The sequence below is a fragment of the Planococcus citri genome, chromosome 3 (assembly GCF_950023065.1).
Source record: "Planococcus citri chromosome 3, ihPlaCitr1.1, whole genome shotgun sequence".
Taxonomy (NCBI): domain Eukaryota; kingdom Metazoa; phylum Arthropoda; class Insecta; order Hemiptera; family Pseudococcidae; genus Planococcus; species Planococcus citri.
Genome location: NC_088679.1, coordinates 79,109,956 through 79,132,530, shown reverse-complemented (window position 1 = coordinate 79,132,530; position 22,575 = coordinate 79,109,956). Strand labels below are relative to the sequence as shown.

Genomic DNA, 22,575 nt, shown 5'->3' with positions numbered 1-22,575 from the left:
TTTTCTGCCCTTTAAAGCCAAAAAACTAGAGGGGGTCCATATTTGTACCTTCTCCTCTACATATCTGGAAATCGGGGAGCACACCTTCACCGGCATATTTGGTGCAGTCGTCTAAGCAGCCATTATGGACCAGATGAGCACGTTCAAAAATTATTTTAAATTAAAACAGTTATCTCACTTCAAATCATACCGTATAATTCTTCTCAAAAACACAGCAAAAAATAGGAATAAAAACTGAACAGATAAAGTACACTGGTCTACATGCATGAAAGGTAAAGCATAAGTTACCGAGATGTGGTTTATTTCATCTCAATGTACTTATGTTACAACCCCACCTCCACTTTCTTCATCCAGAAAGAGAAAACCAGTTGCAATTAAATAGGTAGGATGAAATATCTTATGACGTATTACACCACACTGGCTTGATTAGATCAGATTAATATACTTATCCAAATTTCTCTGGATTCGATGGGGATGGGAAGGATCTTACCAAAGTCAATAATATCAGAGTTTTGATAAAATTATAGCTCTGATCAGACCTGATCGAATTCACCCTCCACTCCCAAGATCATAAATGGTAACCTATTTGTCAGGGTAGACCTGCTGTACCATTAATCTTTTTTTGCATACTGGCAAAAAATAATAAATTCACAAACAAATTACACAAATTCAATTACCTAAATTAAATTAAATTCTTACAGGGAATGAAACGATTATTGGAATAAAATGGTCGGAAACACTGGAAAGCATATTTCAAAATAATTATCTCATAGATCCAACCTTATCGTGGCAGTATTTCGCCGGAGCGAGTGGATTCATGAGAATATTTCCAGGTAACCCTAACCAGACAACACTTGATTGAGAATGGGAATAGTAGATCCACATTTTCAACCATTTACACTCTTTTCTCATTGTAACAGCCGTTAGATGGCCAACTGATGACAACTCGGCTGATCTATATGACTCCCGAATGAGAGAATGGTACATAGAAGCGGCAACAGATCCAAAAGATGTAATGATCCTGATCGATAATTCCGGGTCGATGATGGGATTAAAAAGAGAAATCGCCAGACACACGATTAACACAATTTTGGAAACATTGAGCCCCAATGACTTCGTGAACATAATTCATTTCAACAATGATTCTAGACCGCTTGTACGCTGTTTCAATGATTCACTTGTGCAGGTAAAACGAATGATCAAATTTAGTACTGATCAGAAACCTCTCCATCACTGGTTCTAAAATAACTCATCTTCTGTATACTGATTTGTAGGCAAATGTACTCACAATACGTAAACTAAAACTAGGAGTGGAAAATATGATGAATGCGACGAATCTGGCAAACTTTACCAAAGCTTTACAAAAAGCATTCACTGTATTAGAATCAGTAAGTTACTTAAATGTAAAAATATGTAGTTATCCCAATTTTTACTCATCTTCTGATTTGTATTACATTTTGATTTACAGCATCGTAGAGATAAGTTGGCCTCAATGTGTAATCAAGCCATCATGTTGATTACCGATGGAGTACCAGACAGTTATATTGAAATTTTCAAGAAATTCAATTGGAAAAATTCCACAGAGTCGCCTTTCCCTGTCAGAGTATTTACCTATTTAATTGGGAGAGATGGGGCAGACTTTAGAGAAACTAAATGGATGGCTTGTGCGAATAAAGGTAGGCACCAAGCATATAATTACATATACCTACCTATGTAAAAGTACGCATTGGTCAACTTTCAGCCAGATTACATTCAATTTCTATCTTTTCAGGATTTTATGTGCAGCTGAATACGATTTCAGAGGTTAAAGAACAAGTCCTTAATTATATCAATGTTTTGGCTAGACCTTTAGTACTGACAAAACTGAGAAAGTTTGCCTGGACATCTCTATATGCTCATGAAATTGTAAGTTGATCGATGATCCATAAAATTCGGGAAAAAACAAACCGAGTTATCAGACTCAATTTCAAGATATAGAAATCTGATTTGATCTCAACAGATCCAATCGTGTTTTTTTTACAACTTTTATCTCCAAATTTTCTTGGACTACTGATCGCTATTTTTTTTAAATTATGATCTAATTTTGATGTTTTTCCTGCAACGCGTAGGATTCAAAACTGACAGACAGATATTGGGCAGACGAACAAAATAACTTGCAGAGAAAATACACTAAAGAATACATGGCAAGTTGGATGGAATTTTTACTGCCGCAAAATCAACTCAGACGTCTAAAACAGAGACGAAGAATGGTACAATTCTTTGCTACATTTTTTTTTTTTTTTTCATTGAAATACAAACGTGATTTTACACATTTGAATAATCGACAATGATCAATTTCGTAGGAACTGGATCAAAATAAAAATTACGGATACGATAAGTACAACTTCATGGTGACCATTTCCCTTCCAGCTTATGACGAAAGAACCACCAGGGTAAGTCATAGGACACATATTTTTCTCATAAATTGACATACGATTTTCACAGTTTCAACGAAATTTACTTTGGTTTTTGCCGAGGTATCGACACGATATCTACTCAACAGCATTTTATTTTTACCATAATCTATTTTGTATAATAATTATACTTGGCTAAGATTCTCTTAATTTTATTGCCACAGAATATAACCGAAAATGTTTTAATTAACGAAGCGTTTTGGATTCAGAGAGTGTACGAGGTATTGTTTTAAACCATAAGGTAGAAAAGTTGAAAGATTCCTAGAGATAGATTCGTTTTCGTAGTACTACCTGTAGGTCTACTCATTTTTACAGTGATTACGTCTTACATTAATGAGTAATTAGTTGAATTACTCGTCGAACTGTACAAATAGGTATAGTGTAGCTTACCTATACAACTACTCGACTAGCAACCTACCAAACGTACCCATTTTTTTAAAAAGTGGAAGCTACATCATCGTTGAGAAGAAGTGAACAACCCAGTTACGTACTGTTATAGTTTGTACTTTTGTAGTATGGTAAAAAATGTTGAGAGTACAGATGTAAGTATAAGTTTGATAGTGCATCCTTGTCGAGTGTAGTAAATGTACAAGTGTAGGTTAGATTAACTTCGAGTGACTGTTTTGTGCATATAGTCCTATCTTTTAGTCCTTCAGGAGTGGAAACGTTTATAGGAATAGATTAGATATGCCAGGCATAGAATAGATACGTAGATAGATCATAGATATAATATATTCTAAATAAGTAGATGAAAACTGTCCAGTAAAATGATAACAAACCCAGAAGCACACAAACAATTGGTCAACATGTTTAAATACCTACTATAATTGGGCACATATACCTACCTACTTGATCTACCCAGTATTATTTTTAAAAAATTCTCGTATGTACATAAATAATATTTTATTCCGATCAAAACTTGATGCGATTTGAAGCAATTTGCAAAAATATAACAGAAACGTATTGTAATAAATCGTACTTCACACGATTCTCACAGTTTTCAGAAAATGTAGGAAGCAAAGCCAATGGGAAGGCGCCGAAGGAGCCAAAATTTGAAAAATGAGTCGATATTCGTATTCAGCGCCCTCAAAAACATATGTACTATCAAACGATGTCACACAATATTTGACATTTTACTACACGTTAACCAAAATTTTGGGGCTTCATACCCCCCTTCCCTCCCCAGGTTATGTAAAATTGTAAATCCTATTTCGAAAAGTTCGCAGTGTAATTATCATTAAAATGTATGCTCCTTGGAATTTATTTCAAATTTTTCAACATTTGGCCAGATTTTGAAAATCGAACTTTTAAAAAAAGCTGAATTTTCGACTTTAGAAAGTTTGAGCGATTTATAGTATTTTGGACACATCGAATGCTTCGAATCGACTTCAAAAAAAAAAAAGTCACATTAGCAGTCATAACTGCTTGAAAAAAATAACTGAAAAGAAAACAATAAACTAAAGTGACAAAATGTGAGCAAAAAATTTGAATGGAGAAAAAAATCACAAAAAAAAAGCATAAATGCAATTTTGCTTTTTTTTTGTTTTACGCACACTATTGGTTTCGCTTTGAGAAATTGAAATTTCAATTACAATGAATGTTCTCTTAAGCTATCCAACCGTTTTTCGTACCTATTGGACACCATTTAAGAATCATTAAGGCGGAGGGTATAGATTTATTTTCATTCAATTCGGATGGGTAATTGCTGAGTAATTGCAATTTTAGTTCATTATTTTAATGCATTAAATCCTAAAAAAGGGAAAAGGGGACTTGTAGAACACCTGCCGCTCATTGTACCCTGCTATACCCCCAGTCTATTCCATCGCCAGCTGTGTTTCATTGTACCCTGTTACACCCCCGGTCTGTTAGCTGTAAATTCCAAGTGGGAGTGGTTTGGTGGGGCGTTTACCAAACAAATATATTATTTTAATGTCCTAACCCTCGTAGTGAATTTGTGGCTGAGTGGTTAAGGCATGTAGGTAGGAATAGGAAATTTAGGGACCCAGGTTCGAATCCCCGTGAGGTAAGAAGTAGGTGACCAATTTTTCATAGGAAAATTGGATAGGTAAATGCTTTCGAGTTACCTATGTAGTACATGATAATGGGGCAAAAATAATGCTGAAATTGAGTTATAAATTATGATATCATTTGCTAACTAAAAATTCATTTCATTAATTTTTTGTCTACCTATAGCCATAAGTATAGTAAGAATTACCTTGACATGAATAATTTTTAACTTTTTACTTATAATTTAAAAATTACTTCAAAATGAGTAATTAAACTAATTTTTGTACAATTGAAACATGTAATTTTTATTATACACTTACAGTAAAAATTATTGAATGGGATCTGGTACTTAATTGTGCTAAATACCAGTATTTAGTTAAATTTTTTTTGTAAAAATTACCCATATTTTTTTTCGTGTAATTTAGAGGCAATTCAAATTCTTAATATATTTTATAAGATTTAATTCTTAATTTAGAATAAAAAGCAAGTTCTGAAAGTTGGTTTGAAAATTTATAAATTTGAAGACAATGGAAATTCTAAAAAAAAAATAATATGAAAATTTGTACTTAGAGACGCTGAGAATTCCAAAAATTGATTAAAAGTTCTGTAAGTTGCAGATAATGTGAACTTGAAAATTATATGAAATAAGTATTGTGATATTTATGAAGAAGATGAGAATTCTGAAAAATTGGAGGCAATGTAAATTCCAAAAATTGAGTAAACGTTTTACAATTTGTGGACAATATGAACTTGAAAATTGAATTTGAAATTTTTTAATTTTAAGACAATAAGAATTCTGAAAAATTATTCAAAATTTGACTATTTAGAGGCAATGTGAATTCTAAAAATTGATTGCAAATTTCCTAACTCAGCAGCAATGCAAAATTCTGAAAATTTATTGAAAACTTTATGAAATTGTAGCGATGGGGAATTCGGTAAATTGATTTGAAATTTTGTAAATTTTAAAACAATGCAAACTATGAAAAACAACTAGAAATTTCTTAATTTAGAAGCAATACAAGCTTATAAATTATTCTGAAATACCTATTGTAATTTGTAAAATATGATAACACTGAAAAACAATTATTATTTTGAAGCAGTGAGAGTTTCAAAAATTCTCATCACTGTGACATGGTTGATTCACTTATGCATTACCTAGATGTAATAACGGTTATAGCTGTAGAAAAGGCAGCTAGCTACGCACACTTTGCAGCTAAGCTTTGCTTAGCTGTCTAGTTTTAATTTGAAAAGGTTGAACTGTTTTACAACCTTTTGATAAGAAATTGAAACTTTGACAATTTTAGCAAAAGAAAGTGGTTTTAGGCAATTTCTGGCAAAAAGTGAAACCTTTTAAAATTCTTGACCCCCTCCACCCCCCCTCCCCCTCCCACCAAAGGCAATTCGTACAGCAATTTTTTAAAAGCAAGAATTTTAGTCTGTTTTTGATAAACGAAAATTTTTTACAATTGTTGGCAGAAAGCAAAACTTTGACAATTTTAGCAAAAAGCAACCCTTTTTTGACAATTAGGTACCCTATTGGGAAAAAATGCTTTTTCGAAATTTTTGTCAAAAAAGCAAGACTTTTTTTGTCAATTTCTCAATAAAAATAAAAAGTTAAAAAAACAAGTATTTTGGGTATTTCTTTGCTTGAAGAACAATAAGACCTTTTCGGTGAATTTTCTTTGAGTAATTTTTGCATGTAAGTAAATGACTAGATTTTTTTAGTAACAACGTGTCTAAATTGCGAAATTTTTGTCAATTCTAAACAAAAGAAAGACTCAAGTCAATTTCATCAAAAATTTGTATTTTTTGACAGTTATTCATTGCCAAAAAAATGATTCTTTTTCACAATTTTTGACTAGAAAGTACGACTTTTTTCAATTATTTGGTAAAAAAGCGAAACTTTTGGGTAATTTTTGAAAAAAATTTAGACTTTTCTGAATTATTTGCAAAAAAGTGATAATTTTCGACAAGAAAATATGGTTATGAACTGGAATACACTAGTTTTAGAAAAATTTGCAACGTTTTGATAAAAAATCGAGACATTGATAATTTTTTTGAAAATTTCTGGCGAAAAAGGGGGACTTTTGGATAATTCTTGGAAAAAGTGAAACCCTCTGAAATTCTTACCAAAAAAAAAAACGACAATTCGTAGCAAGCAATTTTTCTAAAACGCAAGAATTTTTGGCTGTTTTTGAAAAACCAACATATTTTCAACAATTTTTGGGTAAAAAGCAAAACTTTGTAAATTTTAGCAAAAATCACACCTTTTTGGCAATTACTGGCAAACAAAATACTTTTTCGAAATTTTTGTCGAAAAAGCCAGACTTTTTTTGTAAACTTTTTGGCAAAAAAAAACGAATATTTTTGATATTTTTTTTTGTTGCAATTTGTGAAAAATACGTAACAAGACCTTTTTGGTAAATTTTGACAATTGTTGACAAAACAACGAGGCTTTTGAGTAATTTTTGAACAAATGATTAGATTTTTAGCAACGTTGTTAAAATGCTAAATTTTTGTCAATTTTGAACAAATAGCAAAGCATGGTCAGTTTCATAAAAAATCTGGACTTTTTGATAGTTAATTATTGCCAAAAAGTCATTTTTTCCACAATTTTCAAGTCCATGGTATCTAAGAGATTTTTTTGTTGAAAAAAATCACTACTTTTTTCACCACTTTTTTTCAAACAAATCTTCAGAAAGCTCTCCACTCAACCCTCCCCCCGCCCTTCTCCACATAAGTACAAAAAAAATAAACAGAGTCAAATTTTTCACAGGGAAATTTTCAAACAAAAATTAAATTGGAAGAAAATTTGCATACAACGTATAGCCAAATTTTTGTAAAAAATAATGGCTATTGCGGTAGGCCAGACTTTGAAAAAAAGTTGAGGGGGGGTCAAAAAATTGTTGAGCCAGTTGGGATACCTTTCTCATCAGTAAACTGATATTTTCTATTGCGTCGCAATTTGGGTTTCCCTAAATTTGATGAATAGAGATAGATGTACGAATTAAAAATTATATTAGAGTAGTTATAGTACCAAAGTGTATAGATCTGTTCATCGATCTCAGAACTCTAGCTGTATTTAATTAAAATTCTTCGAATTGTATTCGCAGGTACACGATGCTGCATTATTGGGAGTTGCAGGAACTGACATTCCAATAACAGAATTCAAGAAAATCATGAATCCTCACACAGTAAGTAGATGATCGAAAGGTCCAGCCATTATAGTGAAAACTCCTCACGGGCCTTTGATTTAAAAACTTACATATTCTATTTCAGATGGGTGTCAATAATTACGGATTCATTGTTAATAACAACGGTTACATTATAGCACATCCTGATTTAAGGCCAATGGTGAATATATTTCATATGTAATTATACCTAGAGGGTTGAGTAAATCCCAAAAATCTTCCAACTCTCTCGATCAAATTGGAGTATTTTTCAAGATAAAAATTCAATAAGTTGAGCTAATTCACGATTTGTTCGTTCTGTTTTCACAGTTTAGAGAAACATTGAAACCAGGCTACAGTACGGTCGATATGCTAGAAGTTGAGCTTCTAGATTCCCCTCGATCCGTAGACTCGAGAGACTTTGGAATTCAAGTATTATTATCGCCGCATGTAAATTGTTTAATTGCTTGTAACTTAGAGATTATGATTTTTTTCTTAATGAATACGATACTTATATCGAGTGTTTCTCACGAGGACATGTGAAATATCTCGTACATTGTAGAACGCCAACTGATTTCTCAGATATTAGGAATTAGGAGTTCATTAATAGCGCCATCAGGTGGCCATCGGAGGCGTAAATTGAATCCCTGGTCTGGAAAACAAAATGAATAAATACACAAAATTTTCACGTTTTTTGCTCTATGCAGTCTGAGCTTTGAAAAATCTTCTTCGATCAAACGTAAACTTTCTTTCGGACATTCTCCGGGGAAATTTACGCCTCTGATTGCCAAATTATCTGATTCTCACCTCACATAGTGCATTTCAGTCGCAGATAGAAATTTATACTTTGACACTACATATTATTCATTAATTATTCATTCTCATTCAATAATTATTCGTTTTATTGATTCATTCTTTCTTCAACAAAATTAATTCATTTAGGATTAGTAGACATAGGCACATTCAGGCATTTTAGTTGTACATTAGCTCACTGTATAGGTCTTCGGAGGGCTGATGAGATCATAGATTTTAAAAATCCGTTATCTTGGATCTGGATTTTGGGATTCACGACTAAGGAATCCCCCCCCCCCTCCTTATACTCTCCGATTTGAACGACACCAAACTACAAATCGAAAGGGTATGTTCTAAAAGCCTTGTTACCCAAATTTTAGGTTCCAAATTTCATTTTCGGATTTTAGACTAATTTTCAAACAATTGAAAAATTCAAAAAAGCTAAGTGGGAATTTTTGGCAATTTTTGACAAAAAAGCGAGGCTGACATTGCTGACAACTTTAACGAAAGGAAGCATTTTTTTGCCAATTTCTGTAAAAAATAGCGAGATTTGGGCAACTTTTGGAAAAAATTAAGGACTTCTTGTAATTTGGCAGAAAGCGAGACGTTGACAATTCTGACAAAAGACGTGGCTTTCAGAAATTTCTGACAAAAATGTGATACTTACGAGGACTTTCAATAATATAGAGGGACAGGGGGGATTTTTCCCAAGTAGATATTCTTGGAACTTAATTTTTCGAGTATTGCCTTTTGCTAGTTTTGCTACAATTTTAATCTGAAATCTCAGATAAAGATCCAAAATGTGGGAGGATTTTGTACATTCGAGGTCACTGGCAATACCAGAGGGGGAGGGGGTAGGGGGTTAGCAAATAGAGGTACGCGTTAGTTAGAATTTTAGGCTGAATACGTGTACAAAGAATATAGGCAATGCTTCTTTAGGTTTTACTTCAATAGTTAGACAATCAATCGATGATAACGTTGGCAAAAATGTATAAGATGAAGTTAAAATAATAATTTTGGTATGAAATTTATCATGAAAATATAACGTAGTTGTTTTTCAGGATGAAGAAATATATTCGCTGAGTAATCTATCCCTACTTCGGGATTACATCATCAATCAAACCGATTACACCAACTATTACCCAGTGAAGTTTCACTACGATAATATGGTAAGATAGTTCTTCGGGTTTTTTCTTTTTTTTTTAAGTAAAGACGATGAATTTATAGATGAAAATCGTCGAGTAAAATATTAACCCTTTCGAGGTCGAGGAGGTTCCGGGGTACGCAAATTATAAATCTGGTGATTTTGTCAAAAGACATGTCTCCGAAGTTACAAAACAGAAAAAAAATTATCAAAAAATGAAAAATTCCAATCGCAAAAGAGGAAATTTGAAAAAACAATTTTGCTCATATTCGATTAGAGAAATGAGCGATGGAATTAAAAAAACAGTGTAAATTATTAAGTTACAGAAACTGAAAATAAAAACCAACAGACACATTAAAAATATGAACATAATAAATTTTAAGGAAGGAAAATAAATTAAAAATTGAAAAAAAGGTCAAGCCGCATTTCCTAAAGTTACCAATATCCGAAGGACCAGAAATCACAGTCTGGTGAAAAATGAATATTAGAAATAAGAATTTATGTCACCAAGAGAGCTTTTTTCATGAAGTTGAAAAATCGCATCGCATATCCAACACTAAGGAAAAATTGAAATTTTAATTGACAAATCAAAACAATCCTGAAAATTGACTCAATCTGATGCTTTCTGAGTCCAATGGTTTCCATTTCAAAACATTTTATCTGTTGGTTTTGGGATAGAACATGGAAAAGTGCATCAGAAAATTATCAGACAGGTAGTGGAAAAAGGAAACCTGTAGTCGCAAATAGACAGTTTTTATTCTATACTGGAGACAAAACTGTTTTGATCAGGCTCAGAGTAGGGTTTGCGATGCGGGTTTCATTTCAAAAAACGTTATCTGGTCATTTTGAGATAAAACATAAAAAAATGCATTGGAAAATCACCAGACAGCGTGTGCAAAAAGGTAACTTGTGGTCATAAATAGACAGTTTTTATTCTGCAGATCTGCACAGATGAGTTTTCTATTTGGATTAGGTGTAAATTCTCAAAAAATCCTAAAAGGAGTCTTTCCATTTCAAAAAGTTTTATCTGGTGGTTTTTGGATAAAACATGAAAAATTGGATCGAAATATCACCAGATAGGGTGTGCAAAAAGGGAACCTGTAGTCGCAAATAGACAGTTTTTATTGTACACTGATGACATTACCATTTTGATAAGGTTCAGATTTGCAGAAAATGTCAAAGAGTAGGGTTTGCGATGTGGGTTTCATTTTTAAAAATTCCATCTGGTGGTTATGGGATAAAACATGAAAAAATGCACTGAAAAATCACCAGATAGGGTGTCGAATATTGACAGGTTATATTCCACTAGATGAGTTTTCTATTCGGCTAAGTCGAAAATCTCGAACTGCTACTCGCTGACATTTGCGATGCGGTTTCAATTTCAATGAGTTTTATTTGATTATTTTGTGATGCAACATGACGAAATGCATCAAAAAATCACCAGACAGGGTGTGCAAAAGAGAAACTAGTATTCGGATATAGGCAGTTTTTATTCCACATTGATGAGGTTTTTATTTGGCTAAGTTGAAAATCTCATAAAATGCTACTGACACAGATTTGCGATGCGGTTTCCAATTTAGTAATTTTTATCTGATGGTTTTGAGATGCAATATGACAAAATGGGTTAGAAAATCACCAGATGGGGTGTGCATAACTCAAACTGTAGTCGGACACTGACGATTTGTAAATTGATTATGTTTCTTGTAGTAGATGTTTTTATGGATTTACTGTGTTGATTTGCGACTGGTTTATGCGTTCTATTGGGTGTCTGAAAATCGTATTCGAACAACTGCAAGATGTTGAACTCAGAAAGCATCAGATTGAGTCAATTTTCAGGATTGTTTGATTTGTCAATTAAAATTTCAATTTTTCCTTAGTGTTGGATATGCGATGCGATTTTTCAACTTCATGAAAAAAGCTCTCTTGGTGACATAAATTCTTATTTTTAATATTCATTTTTCACCAGACTGTGATTTCTAGTCCTTTGGATATTAGTAACTTTAGGAAATGCGGCTTGACCTTTTTCTCAATTTTTAATTTAGTTTCCTTCCTTAAAATTTATTATGTTCATATTTTTAATGTGTCTGTTGGTTTTTATTTTCAGTTTCTGTAACTTAATAATTTACACTGTTTTTTTAATTCCATCGCTCATTTCTCTAATCGAATATGAGCAAAATTGTTTTTTCAAATTTCCTCTTTTGCGATTGGAATTTTTCATTTTTTAATAATTTTTTTTCTGTTTTGTAACTTCGGAGACATGTCTTTTGACAAAATCACCAGATTTATAATTTGCGTACCCCGGAACCTCCTCGACCTCGAAAGGGTTAAATAACAGAAACTATTGACACGCGCATGCGTCAAAATAAGCCAACATCTACTGCGCATGCGCTGAAACTGAAACAATTCGCAACATGATACGTTTTCTTCTGCGCAACTGCGCATGAGCTCAAACAAAATGAAACATGTTGCTATTTGTTCTGCACATGCGCAAAAGCTTGACACGTTATTACCTATTTATGTTCACAGAGAAGAGCATCGACAGGTGTAAGATATTACAGCGTGAAAAAAATCGAAGAAACTCCATTCACGATGGTGTTGGCAGTGATGAAACCACCTTGTAAAGGTCATACCACTTGCCCAGGGGTAAGAATCTTGGCACCTAAAGAGAAGCCTTCGGACGGTAATTAATGATTAAATTAATTATATATGAAATTGACTGTATTAGCATGTATTATTTGACTTTCAATCGAATTCTCGCCTTATAGCTGCCATAGCAGAAATATTCTCTGATAACAACTGGACTATTCACCCAGAATGGTAATCATTTTTTACCGCATAAATCTATTAGAATATTTGTTGCTCGATTTAATCCAATCAATTTGTAGGTTTTATTGTAAATACAATTACAAAAACGAATTCTACAATCAATGGGCAGATGGATTCTCAGACAAGAAAAGCGAGCTGATTCATTTCCTCAAGAAAATGAAAGTCGATGAGCTGAATTTCTCCAAAAATCGATATAAAAACTTCATGGAACAATGTAAGTTGAGCACGTTCCTCACTTCATAATCAATCCATTTTAATTTCACAAAATTTTTGTAATATGTATTTTTTTGCTTTTAATTTTTAGCCAAACAAACAAAAAAAGGAAAACTATCTGTTCTTTCTCATTACTGTAAGCACTTTTTAACTTGATAACTGACCTATTGTTTTTTTTCGAACATTAATATTCGACAATTATAAATTACAGGCGATGAAGAGCTTATATACAATGTGATTTACGATGCTAATATAACGAAGAAATATTTTCCACGTCCAAAAAAAGCCGAGACCGCACCGACTGACTTAAATATTAGGTAAGTTCTCAATCAACAATTCAAATTTACAAATTATCTATTAAGTAATTCAATATCACTAATGATTGCTAACCTTTTACTCATTTTACATTTTTTCGATGCTCGAAATCACAGCTTAGCAAATGTGTTCATTTCAACCCACAGTGGTTTAACTAGATGGCAAGATTTCAACAATACAAATGGAGTGTAAGTTGTAAAATTTTCAAAGTGATGAGCTTCTCAGAATAATTTATCTTATAGATATCTGTAACACTAAAATTAAGTTATCATAATTTCAGATCTTTTGGAACCGTTTACAACCGTTCGATTGATGAAATTTGGTATAAAAGAGCCGTGGAGCAACATTATTTTGAGGACGAAAGTTTTGTGTTTTCAATTCCTTTCAAAGATGGTAAAATATTATCTATCTGTCTATCTATTTATATTCTGCCTGTCTGTCTGGGCTCCTAGGGTCATTGCCCCGTCTTTCTGGCTTCCCAAGATCGCTTGTCAGATTGTTTGGCATCATAAGGTCAATGACCCTTATGTTTGTCTGTATAACTAGTCTTCCGAGGTCATTGACCCATCAGTCTGACTTTCCAAGGTCGTCTGCCTGCCTGTCTGGCCTCCTCGGGTCATTGACCCGTCTTTCTGGCTTGTCTGATTGTTTGGCCTCATAAGGTCAATGACCCTTATGTTTGTCTGTATAACTGGCCTTCCGAGGTCATTGACCCATCAGTCTGACTTTCCAAGGTCGTCTGCCTGCCTGTCTGGCCTCCTGGGGTCATTGACCCGTCTTTCTGGCTTGTCTGATTGTTTGGCATCATAAGGTCATTGACCCATCAGTCTGACTTTCCAAGGTCGTCTGCCTGCCTGTCTGGCCTCCTGGGGTCATTGACCCGTCTTTCTGGCTTGTCTGATTGTTTGGCATCATACGGTCATTGACCCTTATATATGTCTGCATATCCAGCCTTTTCAGGTCATTGACTCATCTGTCTGATTTTCCAAAGTCGTCTACCTGTCTAGCCTCCTAGGGTCATTGACCCGTCTATCTGCCTGTCTGGCACCCATATTTCTGGCTTCTCAAGATCGTTTGTCAGATTGTTTGGCCTCATAAGGTCATTGACTCTTCTGTCTGGTTTTCCAATGTCACCTATCTGGCAGCTGTCTAGCCTCTTAAGGTCATTGATCCGTCTGTCTGGCTTCCCGAAGGTCATCGGTGTGCCTGTCTGGTCTCCTGAGGTCATTGACCCATCACCCTGGCTTCTCATGGTCGTTTGTCTGTCTAGTGTCTACCCTTTTATAGGTCTATGTATGCAGAGAAAAATGGCAAAAAAATTACATAAAAGCTGCTTCTCAATTTTTAAAAATTGGACTAGCTATTTTCAATTCTACAATCTTTATGGCTGAAAAGGTCAGACTAGGGCATTTTGGCAAATTTTGCCAACAAAAAGAAAATGTTGGCAATTTTTGGTAAAATAGCCCCCATTTATGCCAAAAAGTGGAACGTTGACAGTTTTGACTAAAGGGAAGGCTTTATACTTACTTTTTGTTAATTTCTGGCAAAAAACGACTCTTTTGTACAATTATTTAAAAAAAAGTGTAGGTCATTTTTTGGAAAAAAAAACCATTTTAGCCATTGTTCTAAAATTTAAAAAAAAATTCATTTTTAAGAAGCGAGAATTGAAATTTTGGAAGTTTTTGAAAAAAAGAAACACTTTATAGCAATTTTTAGCAAGAAATGAGACTTTTTGGCAAGTTTGACAAAAGGCGAGATTTTTAGCAATTTTTGACTTTCTCTAATTATTTACTTCTTGATATTATTATTTTTCAAAAAAAATTTCTTCATAACATCTAAGAAACCTTTTGGATGTACATGGCAGATGTGAGTCTGAACAAGTTTCTGTTAAAGTCAAACACTTTTTTTTTAATTAAAATTTTTCTCTTCAAGTCTCGACCCTCTTCAACTTGAAGCCAAACTAAATCTAAATATGTTCCAAATTTGAGCAAATTTTGCTCCACTTGCCAAATCACGACTATAAAAACCCAATTCTCAATATTCTAGAATTTAGGTAATTAAATAAAGTAGTAAAATGAGACATTGAGACATTTCAACATTAAAATATTAATATTCGCAGACGAAGAACAAACCGGACTAGTGACAGCCAGTCACGCAATTTTCGTCAAAGACCGAAAACGACCAAAGTCTGAAGCCTACGAAGCTCCGGTGGCTGTAGTTGGCTACCAATTCGAGCAAGCAGGATTGGAAACGTTCATCAGGAACATCGTGCAGAATGTAAATAAAAACCAATAATACCTAAATAAATACGTAAATCCGCGTAATTGCAAAATAAAATATGGGATTATGTATTTCACAGGGGTATGAAAACACAGACTACGATTCGTCTGAAAGAATAAACTACGTTGTACTGGATAATAACGGATACATCGTAGCATCCAGTAAAGATGGCGAAGCTGGGCAATTCTTTGGAAACATACAATCACTAATGATGAAACAGTTGAAGGAATGCAACGTGTACAAACAAATTATAATTTACGATTATCAAGGAGTATGCTTTCAGGATTATCACGATTTACATAATAGTGCAATTTCCATACTAGTCAATGTAAGTATAATCTGCTTTACAAGGACTTCATTCCATAAAGTCTATTGAACAAGGGAACTTTTCAAACTGGTAATCTTTGATCAATACAAAACCAAGCTAGTTCAAAAGAGCATAGCCTTGAACCCCCTGAAACCAAAATTTCACGAGCTGAAAGTTCGTTTTCAGCCCTTCCAGAGTGATCTGAAAATTCTGAAGAAAATTTAGAAAATTTCTGGAGGCTCAGAATAGCTCAAAACTATAGTGGTTTGTGGGAATTGAATTAAAGAACCTATTTGAATTGGACCACTTTGCTCAAAAAAGTTCAAAAAGTTGAAAAATCATTTTTGAAGTAGGTAATCTTTTGGAACTTTGCATAATTTCCAGAAATCTGCCAAAAATTCAAAAATGAACTTTAGGATTTGAAATTTTGGTTACAGGGGGTTTTAAACATGATCTTCCAATCTAGCTTGATTTTGTTCAGATTAGAGAATGCCATTTCAAAAGGTTCCCTCGCATATTATAAGGTTCATTCTTCTCATCTGCATTCATCATTATGGCTTTTTCCAGCCTTTCAAACAAGTGAATAAATTCATAACGTGGACAATTTACACTCTACTATGGGGCGTTGTGAAAATAAATCTAGAACTGATATCATCCGTTGTATGGTTCTCATTTCAATGTACAGCTGATACTCCTGTGATAAGAGATAGTCCATACATGAGCTTGGATGAGGTTCCTGTAATGGAAGAAAGTGAGTAATTCTCTTACATTGACATATTATCAGTCATTTCAAATCGTATCATTATTCATCCAAAGTTAGCAAGAAGCTATTTCTATTGAGAGCTCACCAAAAAAAGCAACATATTGAAACTATTAAATTCTAAAGCAATTTCTTTCACAACAGGGTTAGATTCAGAATTGCTCGAAACGTTTGAAACTTTCAACGTCACCGAAGAAAGCCCAGATGGTCCAAAATACGTTCAAGTCAGGCATCTTGTAAAAATAAACAGAACCAGACCAAAAACCTGTGATAGAAAAACCGTACTGTACTCTTTGGAACCACTTTCCAAATGGGATAACAAGTCATCTGGCTGCGCTGAAGTTATAAGGTAACGTCAATGATCACCAGTCAGCAAAAAAATACAATTAAAATTCCAATTCTACAGCTTTGGAGAGTTCTCATTTAACTATTCATGTTTTCAGCTCCATTAAACTAATACCTCACACGAATTTGATATTCGTACTGTTGAAAAATGACTTTGTAGAGAAAAAAATAGATTACGAATATTTTACCACTAACCCGCTCAAGGTGAAGCCGAAATACTACAATTATTCTTCGGTATGTCAGAAAATCACCGGCATATTGTCTCGTCGTAGACCATCTTCTTGTTGCAAAGATCATAAAAACGTAAGCACTCAAATCCATCTTCTTCACTCGAACACCTAGAACAATACAAATTGAAAAAAAAATTACCGACTGAAATTCTAAATCTGATTATTTTCAGGAGAGCGAAATCAAACTATGTGGTTCAGGGAACATGTTAAAAATAGGCATCGGTTACATGGCGATACTTTTACTATCAATTCTTCGAACAATCCTGAGATGAAAGTAATCCTGATGAATTTAGGTATGCGCCATCTTCCATTAAATACCAATCAAAATGTTCACCAGAGGTAATAAAACTAAAAGAACCAAGAAGAAGGAAAGTACAAACAAAATCACAACGACCAATTGGAGGAAAAACCAGATGATTTTAACTTATTGTATTTGTTTTATTGTTCAATTTTTTCATTACCCATTTTAAATACCTAATTATTTTACTTAATTATTTTTTTTCCAGTTTTTATTCGTTTGTTTCTTTTATTAATGGTTGCTTGGTATTAAAGCTAGAAAGTATCTACATCAACATGCATACAAGCTAAGAGTATATGTTCAAAAAACGAATATCTAGGACAGGAATGTTCTTTTATACTTTTTATACTAGGAGGGTTTTTAAAATTTGAATGACTTTTTGCTTATGCAAGTTTTGAATGCAAAATGATGAGCTTCTTCTTGTCCCCTGGGAATGCACCTCTTTCACATTATTTAACAGAATATTCAAATATATCAAGTACTTACAAAATCTGACTGCTCTCATATCGTTCTTCGCAGTTGATGGTGAAAACCACCGCCATCGATCTCCCAAAACGATGATTTCCTTCGCGCTAAAATATTTATCAGTGTTCATTCTGTGATCATTATGTAAAAAATGTATAATTACTAATGAGACAAGTACACATATAGGTATAAGATCAAATGAAATGCTGAAAAACTAAACAAATTTTCTACAGTCTGCACTGTCGTGTACTTACTTTTTAGCAATTCCTGAAGTACGAGTAAATATTGACCAACTTTATTCTCCGCAAAGAAATTACATAACGTTTGGCCTGAGATCAATAATTTTAGCATTATGGACTCCTTTACCTAAACCAAATAATCAAGTATTCCAAACACTGGATTAACCAATTTCTTCTGTCTGCCATCTGTTTTTTTTTTTTTTAATGTAAATAGATACCGACTGAAATATTATTTAAAAAATACTACTATACCTATGTATTTCTCTTTTTTTATAAAAACAAAAACAATTCGATGACTTGCTGCTGTTGTATATTGAATTAAATAAATTTTTATCTTTTACAAAACTTATTCTCAAGTATATTGTAGGTAATAGGTATCAGTATCACATTATTCTATGGAATGTGGATCGATTAGTACAATATCTTCATTGTACTTTGATTTGTTTATGTATCACAGATCTATCAATAAGTTATCCGATAATAATGTAGGATGAAGGATCAATATCTGGAGAGAATTACTCTCAAGGATGGTAAACTAATTCGGCATAAATTCAACCAAGGTACCTTTCAGACTTATTCTTTACTTTGAATGCTGCCTTTTACAACGTCCTGAAAAAATTTAAAAAAAAATAAACCAACGTTTTAGTCTACTGTTCAACTCAATACTTGAATTTTTAAGAACAAAAAAAAATACAGTTGGTTTTGTGCACCTTCATATGGATCTAAAGTATACTACTAGAAAAAACATATTTTGAATTTTTTCAGTCGCATAACAGAGGGTGGAGCCTAAGATCGCCAATTTTCGAAAAGGGTCAAGCTTAAAAATTGAGCGTATTTGAAAAATGTTGAGCTCAGAATTGGGTCATGATCTTTGGAAGTTTGAAAAAGTATCATGTGATGGGACTAATGAAAATGGGTTGAAATTCCGGCAGAGAATGAAAAATCTCTTATCAAAACTTTTTTGAAGAGTTTTGAGCCAAAAATTGGGTCATGATTTTTGAGATTTTTGAAGAAGTTTCACGCTACTTATCAAAATGGATTGAAATTTTGGGAGCAATTCTAAAATTGCAACAAAAATGTAAATTGAGAATTTTTGAAAAATTAAAAATTCTCACCCCAAAATTGACTACGATTTTTGAAAAAGGAGTAATGAAATTTTGCTGAAAATTTTATGAGCACTTAAAAGAAATGTTTAATCTTAAATTGGGCCATGATCTTCAGGATCTTTGAAAAAGGTACCATGCAACCCAACAACATGACCAGAAATGTTGTGAGAAATTCAAATATTTCAACAAAAATTTTTATTGAGAATTTATTGTTTAAAAATTTTCAGCCCAAGATTGGCCATGATTATTGGGGTTTTTTAAAAAGGAGTCGTGTGACTTATCAAAATGGGTTAAAATTTTGTAAAAAATTCAAAAAGATCAATGAACGTGATTTTTGAGCATTAAAAAAATTTTGAATCTTAAATTGAGCCATGATTTTCAGGACTTTTTAAAAAGGTATCAAGGTATTGTGCAACCCATTAACATGACTTGAAATTTTGTGATAAATTCAAATATTGCAACGAAAATGTTAATTGCGAATTTTTTTCAATTTTTACCACAAAGTTGACAACGATTTTTGGAAGTTTTTAAAAAGGAGCCATGTGATTCATCAAAATGAAAAAAATATTAAAGCAAACTTGGATCACGATTTTTGGAATTTTTCATGCGACCCATCAAAATGGGTTAAAATTTCGGCAGCAAATCAAAAATTGCCATCAGAACGTTTTTTGAGCGGTTTTGGAGAATTTGAGTCCGAATTTAAGTCAAGATTTCTGGAATTTTCAAGTATTGTGCAAATGATCAAAATGGGTTGAAATTTCGTGTGAAATTCAAACATTTCGACAAAAGTGTTTTTTTTCAGCATTTTCGATTAATATTGAGCAGAAAGACTCATGATATTTGAAATTTCTGAAAAAAGCAGCCGCAGACTGGGTCAGTTGGGGACTCCCGGGAAATTGACTTCATTTTAGGATCAAACTTTCCGCAAAATTGTTCAAAAAAGGTTCCGATTGAAATTTTTGATATTTTGTTCAAATTTTATTTGAAATTTTCGATTTTTTGTTCATCTTTTAACTGATTGGACGGCGTTTTTCCCCCTCAAAAAGCACTAGAATAATGACCAGTTTTGCGCTCCAAAGTCGAAACACTTCAAAAATGCTAAAAAAAAAAAAACATGTTCGTCAAAATATTCCAATTTATTGCTCAAGAATTTCAAATTACGACCCATTATTCTACTCAAAATTGCCCTAATTCACTCCAAAAAATGTTGATGGAAATTTATGTGTTTTTGCCAAAATTTCAACCAATTTTGATATGTCGTATGACACTCTTTTCAAAAATTCCAAAAATCATTACCCTATTCCGGCCTCGAAATTCTTTAAAAATGCTCAAAAAACATTTTCGTTGAAATATCTGAATTTCTTGTAAAATTGTACCCCATTTCAGAAAATTGCATGATACTTTATAAAGATTCCAAAAAACATGAGCGATTCACCCTATTTTGGGTCCAAAATTCTCAAAAATCCTCAAAAAAGTTCTATCAAAAAATGTTGATTTTTTTGTTTAAATTTTAACCCACTTCGATTAATAAAATGATAGCTTTCCAAACATTCCAAAAATCATACCTTATCCCAATTCTGTGCTCAAAATTTTTAAATGATGCTCAAAAGCATTCATGTCGATAACTACGTGGGTATGAATTTTTTGCAAAATTTTAACCCATTTTGAATTCTTCAAAAATGCTCAAAAAAAATGTCATCGAAATGTTTGAATTTTTCACGAAGTTCCAACACATTTTGATAGGTCATAAAGTTATGTACTTTCAACTTTCTAGTAAGTAACTCCATAACAGCTAATTTTTTAGTCGAAACCGAAGTAAACGTGATTTTAAAATATTAAAAACTCGATATCGCTTTTTCAAAGCACGTCTTTTCTGACATTTTCAACTCAAATTTACGTAAAGCCAACTGAATATTTTGTTGAGCAGCAAAAATGCCAGCCAAACTCGATTTCTAGAGCACTTTTTATCACTTGTCTCGTACATATGTATGTATGTACTTTAGACAACGAGAAGCTATTTTTTTCAGAAGATTAAACACCTACTGCGCTACGTTAATAGCACAACCAACATTAGCATACCTGCAAGTTGTTGATAGTTTCATTCCACTCTTCGGCAGCTATTTTCTTGACAGCCAGTAACATGATATTTTTAACCTTTTCTACGTTCTGCTTGAAAATCTTAATCACATTTTCAACGTTGACCGTGCCCTCGCTAGCATTCCAGCAATCGTAATCAGTTGCCATTGCAATACAAGCATAGCACAATCCTGCTTCTTTAGCCAAAACAACCTACGAAATAAACATTTGATTAAAATAACACTCTCGGGTACTACGTAGGTAATTCGACACTAACAAGAAAAAAAAAAGACAAAAAGTTCTACCTCAGGAACCATGGTCATGTTGACCAAATCAGCGCCCCAAGATCGGAACAATTTACTTTCGGCAAGCGAAGAGAATCGTGGTCCTTCGATGACCACAGCTGAGCCACCGTTTTTACACTTGATGTTTAATTCTTTAGCTGCGTCGACGATCACAGAACGTGTCCTGTTACAGAATGCCGGCTCCATCGGAATATGCAGAACGGTATCGGCGTAAGGTCCATCGTTATTGTAAAACGTCGAAATTCGACTTTTAGTCCTGTCAAATAATTATTACAGTATCATTATATCGAGTTCGAATAACTAAAATAGCTTTAGTAACTGAAATCGTACATATCTATGAATGAATCCGGTATCACAAGATCACCCGGAGCGATTTCTTCTTGTAACGAACCACAAGCCGAAGAAACAATCACGTGCGTACAACCGGCATCCTTCAACGCCCAAATATTAGCACGATAGTTCACATTTGTTGGATTAATGTTGTGTTTCTTGCCATGTCTGTAATAAAATATGACTCTCAGAATCGTTCGAGTCGAGTCTAAAATCGTTTAAAGTCATAATAAGCTTACCGTGAAAGCACTACACATGGTACGCCACCGATAGTACCTTCCACCAACGCACTCGACGGTTTACCAAACGGAGTTTTTACTTCTTTTTCTACGGCGTTTTGTAAAATATCCGGATCATCTAGACCGGAACCACCGATGATACCAACTTTGATGTCATATTTCGGCTTCTTTATCCACATAGAAATAAATAAATCGATTAGAAACTAGATGACTGAATAAATCCATACTACGATAATGATAACGTTACCTTGATACAAAGTTCATTAGCAGGCATATTGATGGAATTGAAGTAGATGAATTGATACTACGAATAAAGAGTTGACGATTCACGAGCACTGATCAATGAAGAGCTGCAGACAGATTAGTAGCGACAGTTCTATTCTCTGTAATGCTTTCCACTTTGAAATGTTGTACTGAACTAAACTACTGTAATCAAGTTCATTAAAATAACGGTTACGATTATTTTATACTTTACTTCAAGTTCCAATCTAATCAGTTGTCTATCGGATAGCGTACCTCTTACCATTGCACAGAAACACCACATTAAAAGATAAGATTGATTAAATGCACGGTACGAACTTGCTCAATGTTCAACTTCAAGCGACGAATGTATGACTATTTGACTAATCAATCTAACTCAACAAGTAGTGGTATTCTGTCTGTCTGTTGTAGTGG

General features: G+C 33.3%; 2 protein-coding genes across 7 annotated transcripts in view; one reads left to right on the top strand and one right to left on the bottom strand.

Moving 5' to 3' along the window:
• The window catches only part of LOC135839566 (voltage-dependent calcium channel subunit alpha-2/delta-3-like), a 27,129-nt gene extending 8,936 nt beyond the window's left edge, over positions 1 to 18,193 (top strand). For 2 of the 5 annotated variants that reach the window (XM_065355650.1, XM_065355654.1), the window contains 25 exons: positions 702 to 833; positions 921 to 1,186; positions 1,275 to 1,388; positions 1,469 to 1,676; positions 1,772 to 1,905; positions 2,109 to 2,249; positions 2,343 to 2,432; positions 2,618 to 2,674; positions 7,574 to 7,654; positions 7,740 to 7,814; positions 7,961 to 8,080; positions 9,484 to 9,591; positions 12,093 to 12,246; positions 12,332 to 12,383; positions 12,452 to 12,606; positions 12,697 to 12,741; positions 12,817 to 12,922; positions 13,037 to 13,108; positions 13,186 to 13,313; positions 15,040 to 15,197; positions 15,280 to 15,528; positions 16,075 to 16,258; positions 16,412 to 16,616; positions 16,711 to 16,915; positions 17,013 to 18,193. In XM_065355650.1, the coding sequence (XP_065211722.1) occupies positions 702 to 833; positions 921 to 1,186; positions 1,275 to 1,388; positions 1,469 to 1,676; positions 1,772 to 1,905; positions 2,109 to 2,249; positions 2,343 to 2,432; positions 2,618 to 2,674; positions 7,574 to 7,654; positions 7,740 to 7,814; positions 7,961 to 8,080; positions 9,484 to 9,591; positions 12,093 to 12,246; positions 12,332 to 12,383; positions 12,452 to 12,606; positions 12,697 to 12,741; positions 12,817 to 12,922; positions 13,037 to 13,108; positions 13,186 to 13,313; positions 15,040 to 15,197; positions 15,280 to 15,528; positions 16,075 to 16,258; positions 16,412 to 16,616; positions 16,711 to 16,915; positions 17,013 to 17,114 (3,341 nt within the window). In that variant the 3' untranslated portion in view covers positions 17,115 to 18,193. The remainder of the gene's footprint in view (positions 1 to 701; positions 834 to 920; positions 1,187 to 1,274; positions 1,389 to 1,468; positions 1,677 to 1,771; positions 1,906 to 2,108; positions 2,250 to 2,342; positions 2,433 to 2,617; positions 2,675 to 7,573; positions 7,655 to 7,739; positions 7,815 to 7,960; positions 8,081 to 9,483; positions 9,592 to 12,092; positions 12,247 to 12,331; positions 12,384 to 12,451; positions 12,607 to 12,696; positions 12,742 to 12,816; positions 12,923 to 13,036; positions 13,109 to 13,185; positions 13,314 to 15,039; positions 15,198 to 15,279; positions 15,529 to 16,074; positions 16,259 to 16,411; positions 16,617 to 16,710; positions 16,916 to 17,012) is intronic. The other 3 variants (XM_065355652.1, XM_065355651.1, XM_065355653.1) reach the window with 3 other exon arrangements.
• LOC135839571 (S-methyl-5'-thioadenosine phosphorylase-like) lies at positions 18,138 to 22,575 on the bottom strand. 2 transcript variants are annotated; one of them, XM_065355658.1, is made up of 7 exons: positions 22,417 to 22,575; positions 22,148 to 22,326; positions 21,901 to 22,067; positions 21,662 to 21,829; positions 21,332 to 21,587; positions 21,030 to 21,239; positions 18,138 to 18,453 (listed from the first exon to the last, which is right to left on the bottom strand). In XM_065355658.1, exons 2-7 carry the CDS (start codon positions 22,172 to 22,174, stop codon positions 18,418 to 18,420), a joined length of 864 nt encoding a protein of 287 aa, XP_065211730.1. In that variant the 5' UTR covers positions 22,175 to 22,326; positions 22,417 to 22,575; the 3' UTR covers positions 18,138 to 18,417. The 2 variants fall into 2 exon arrangements, with proteins under 2 accessions (XP_065211730.1, XP_065211731.1); XM_065355659.1 differs by having other exon boundaries at positions 22,424 to 22,567.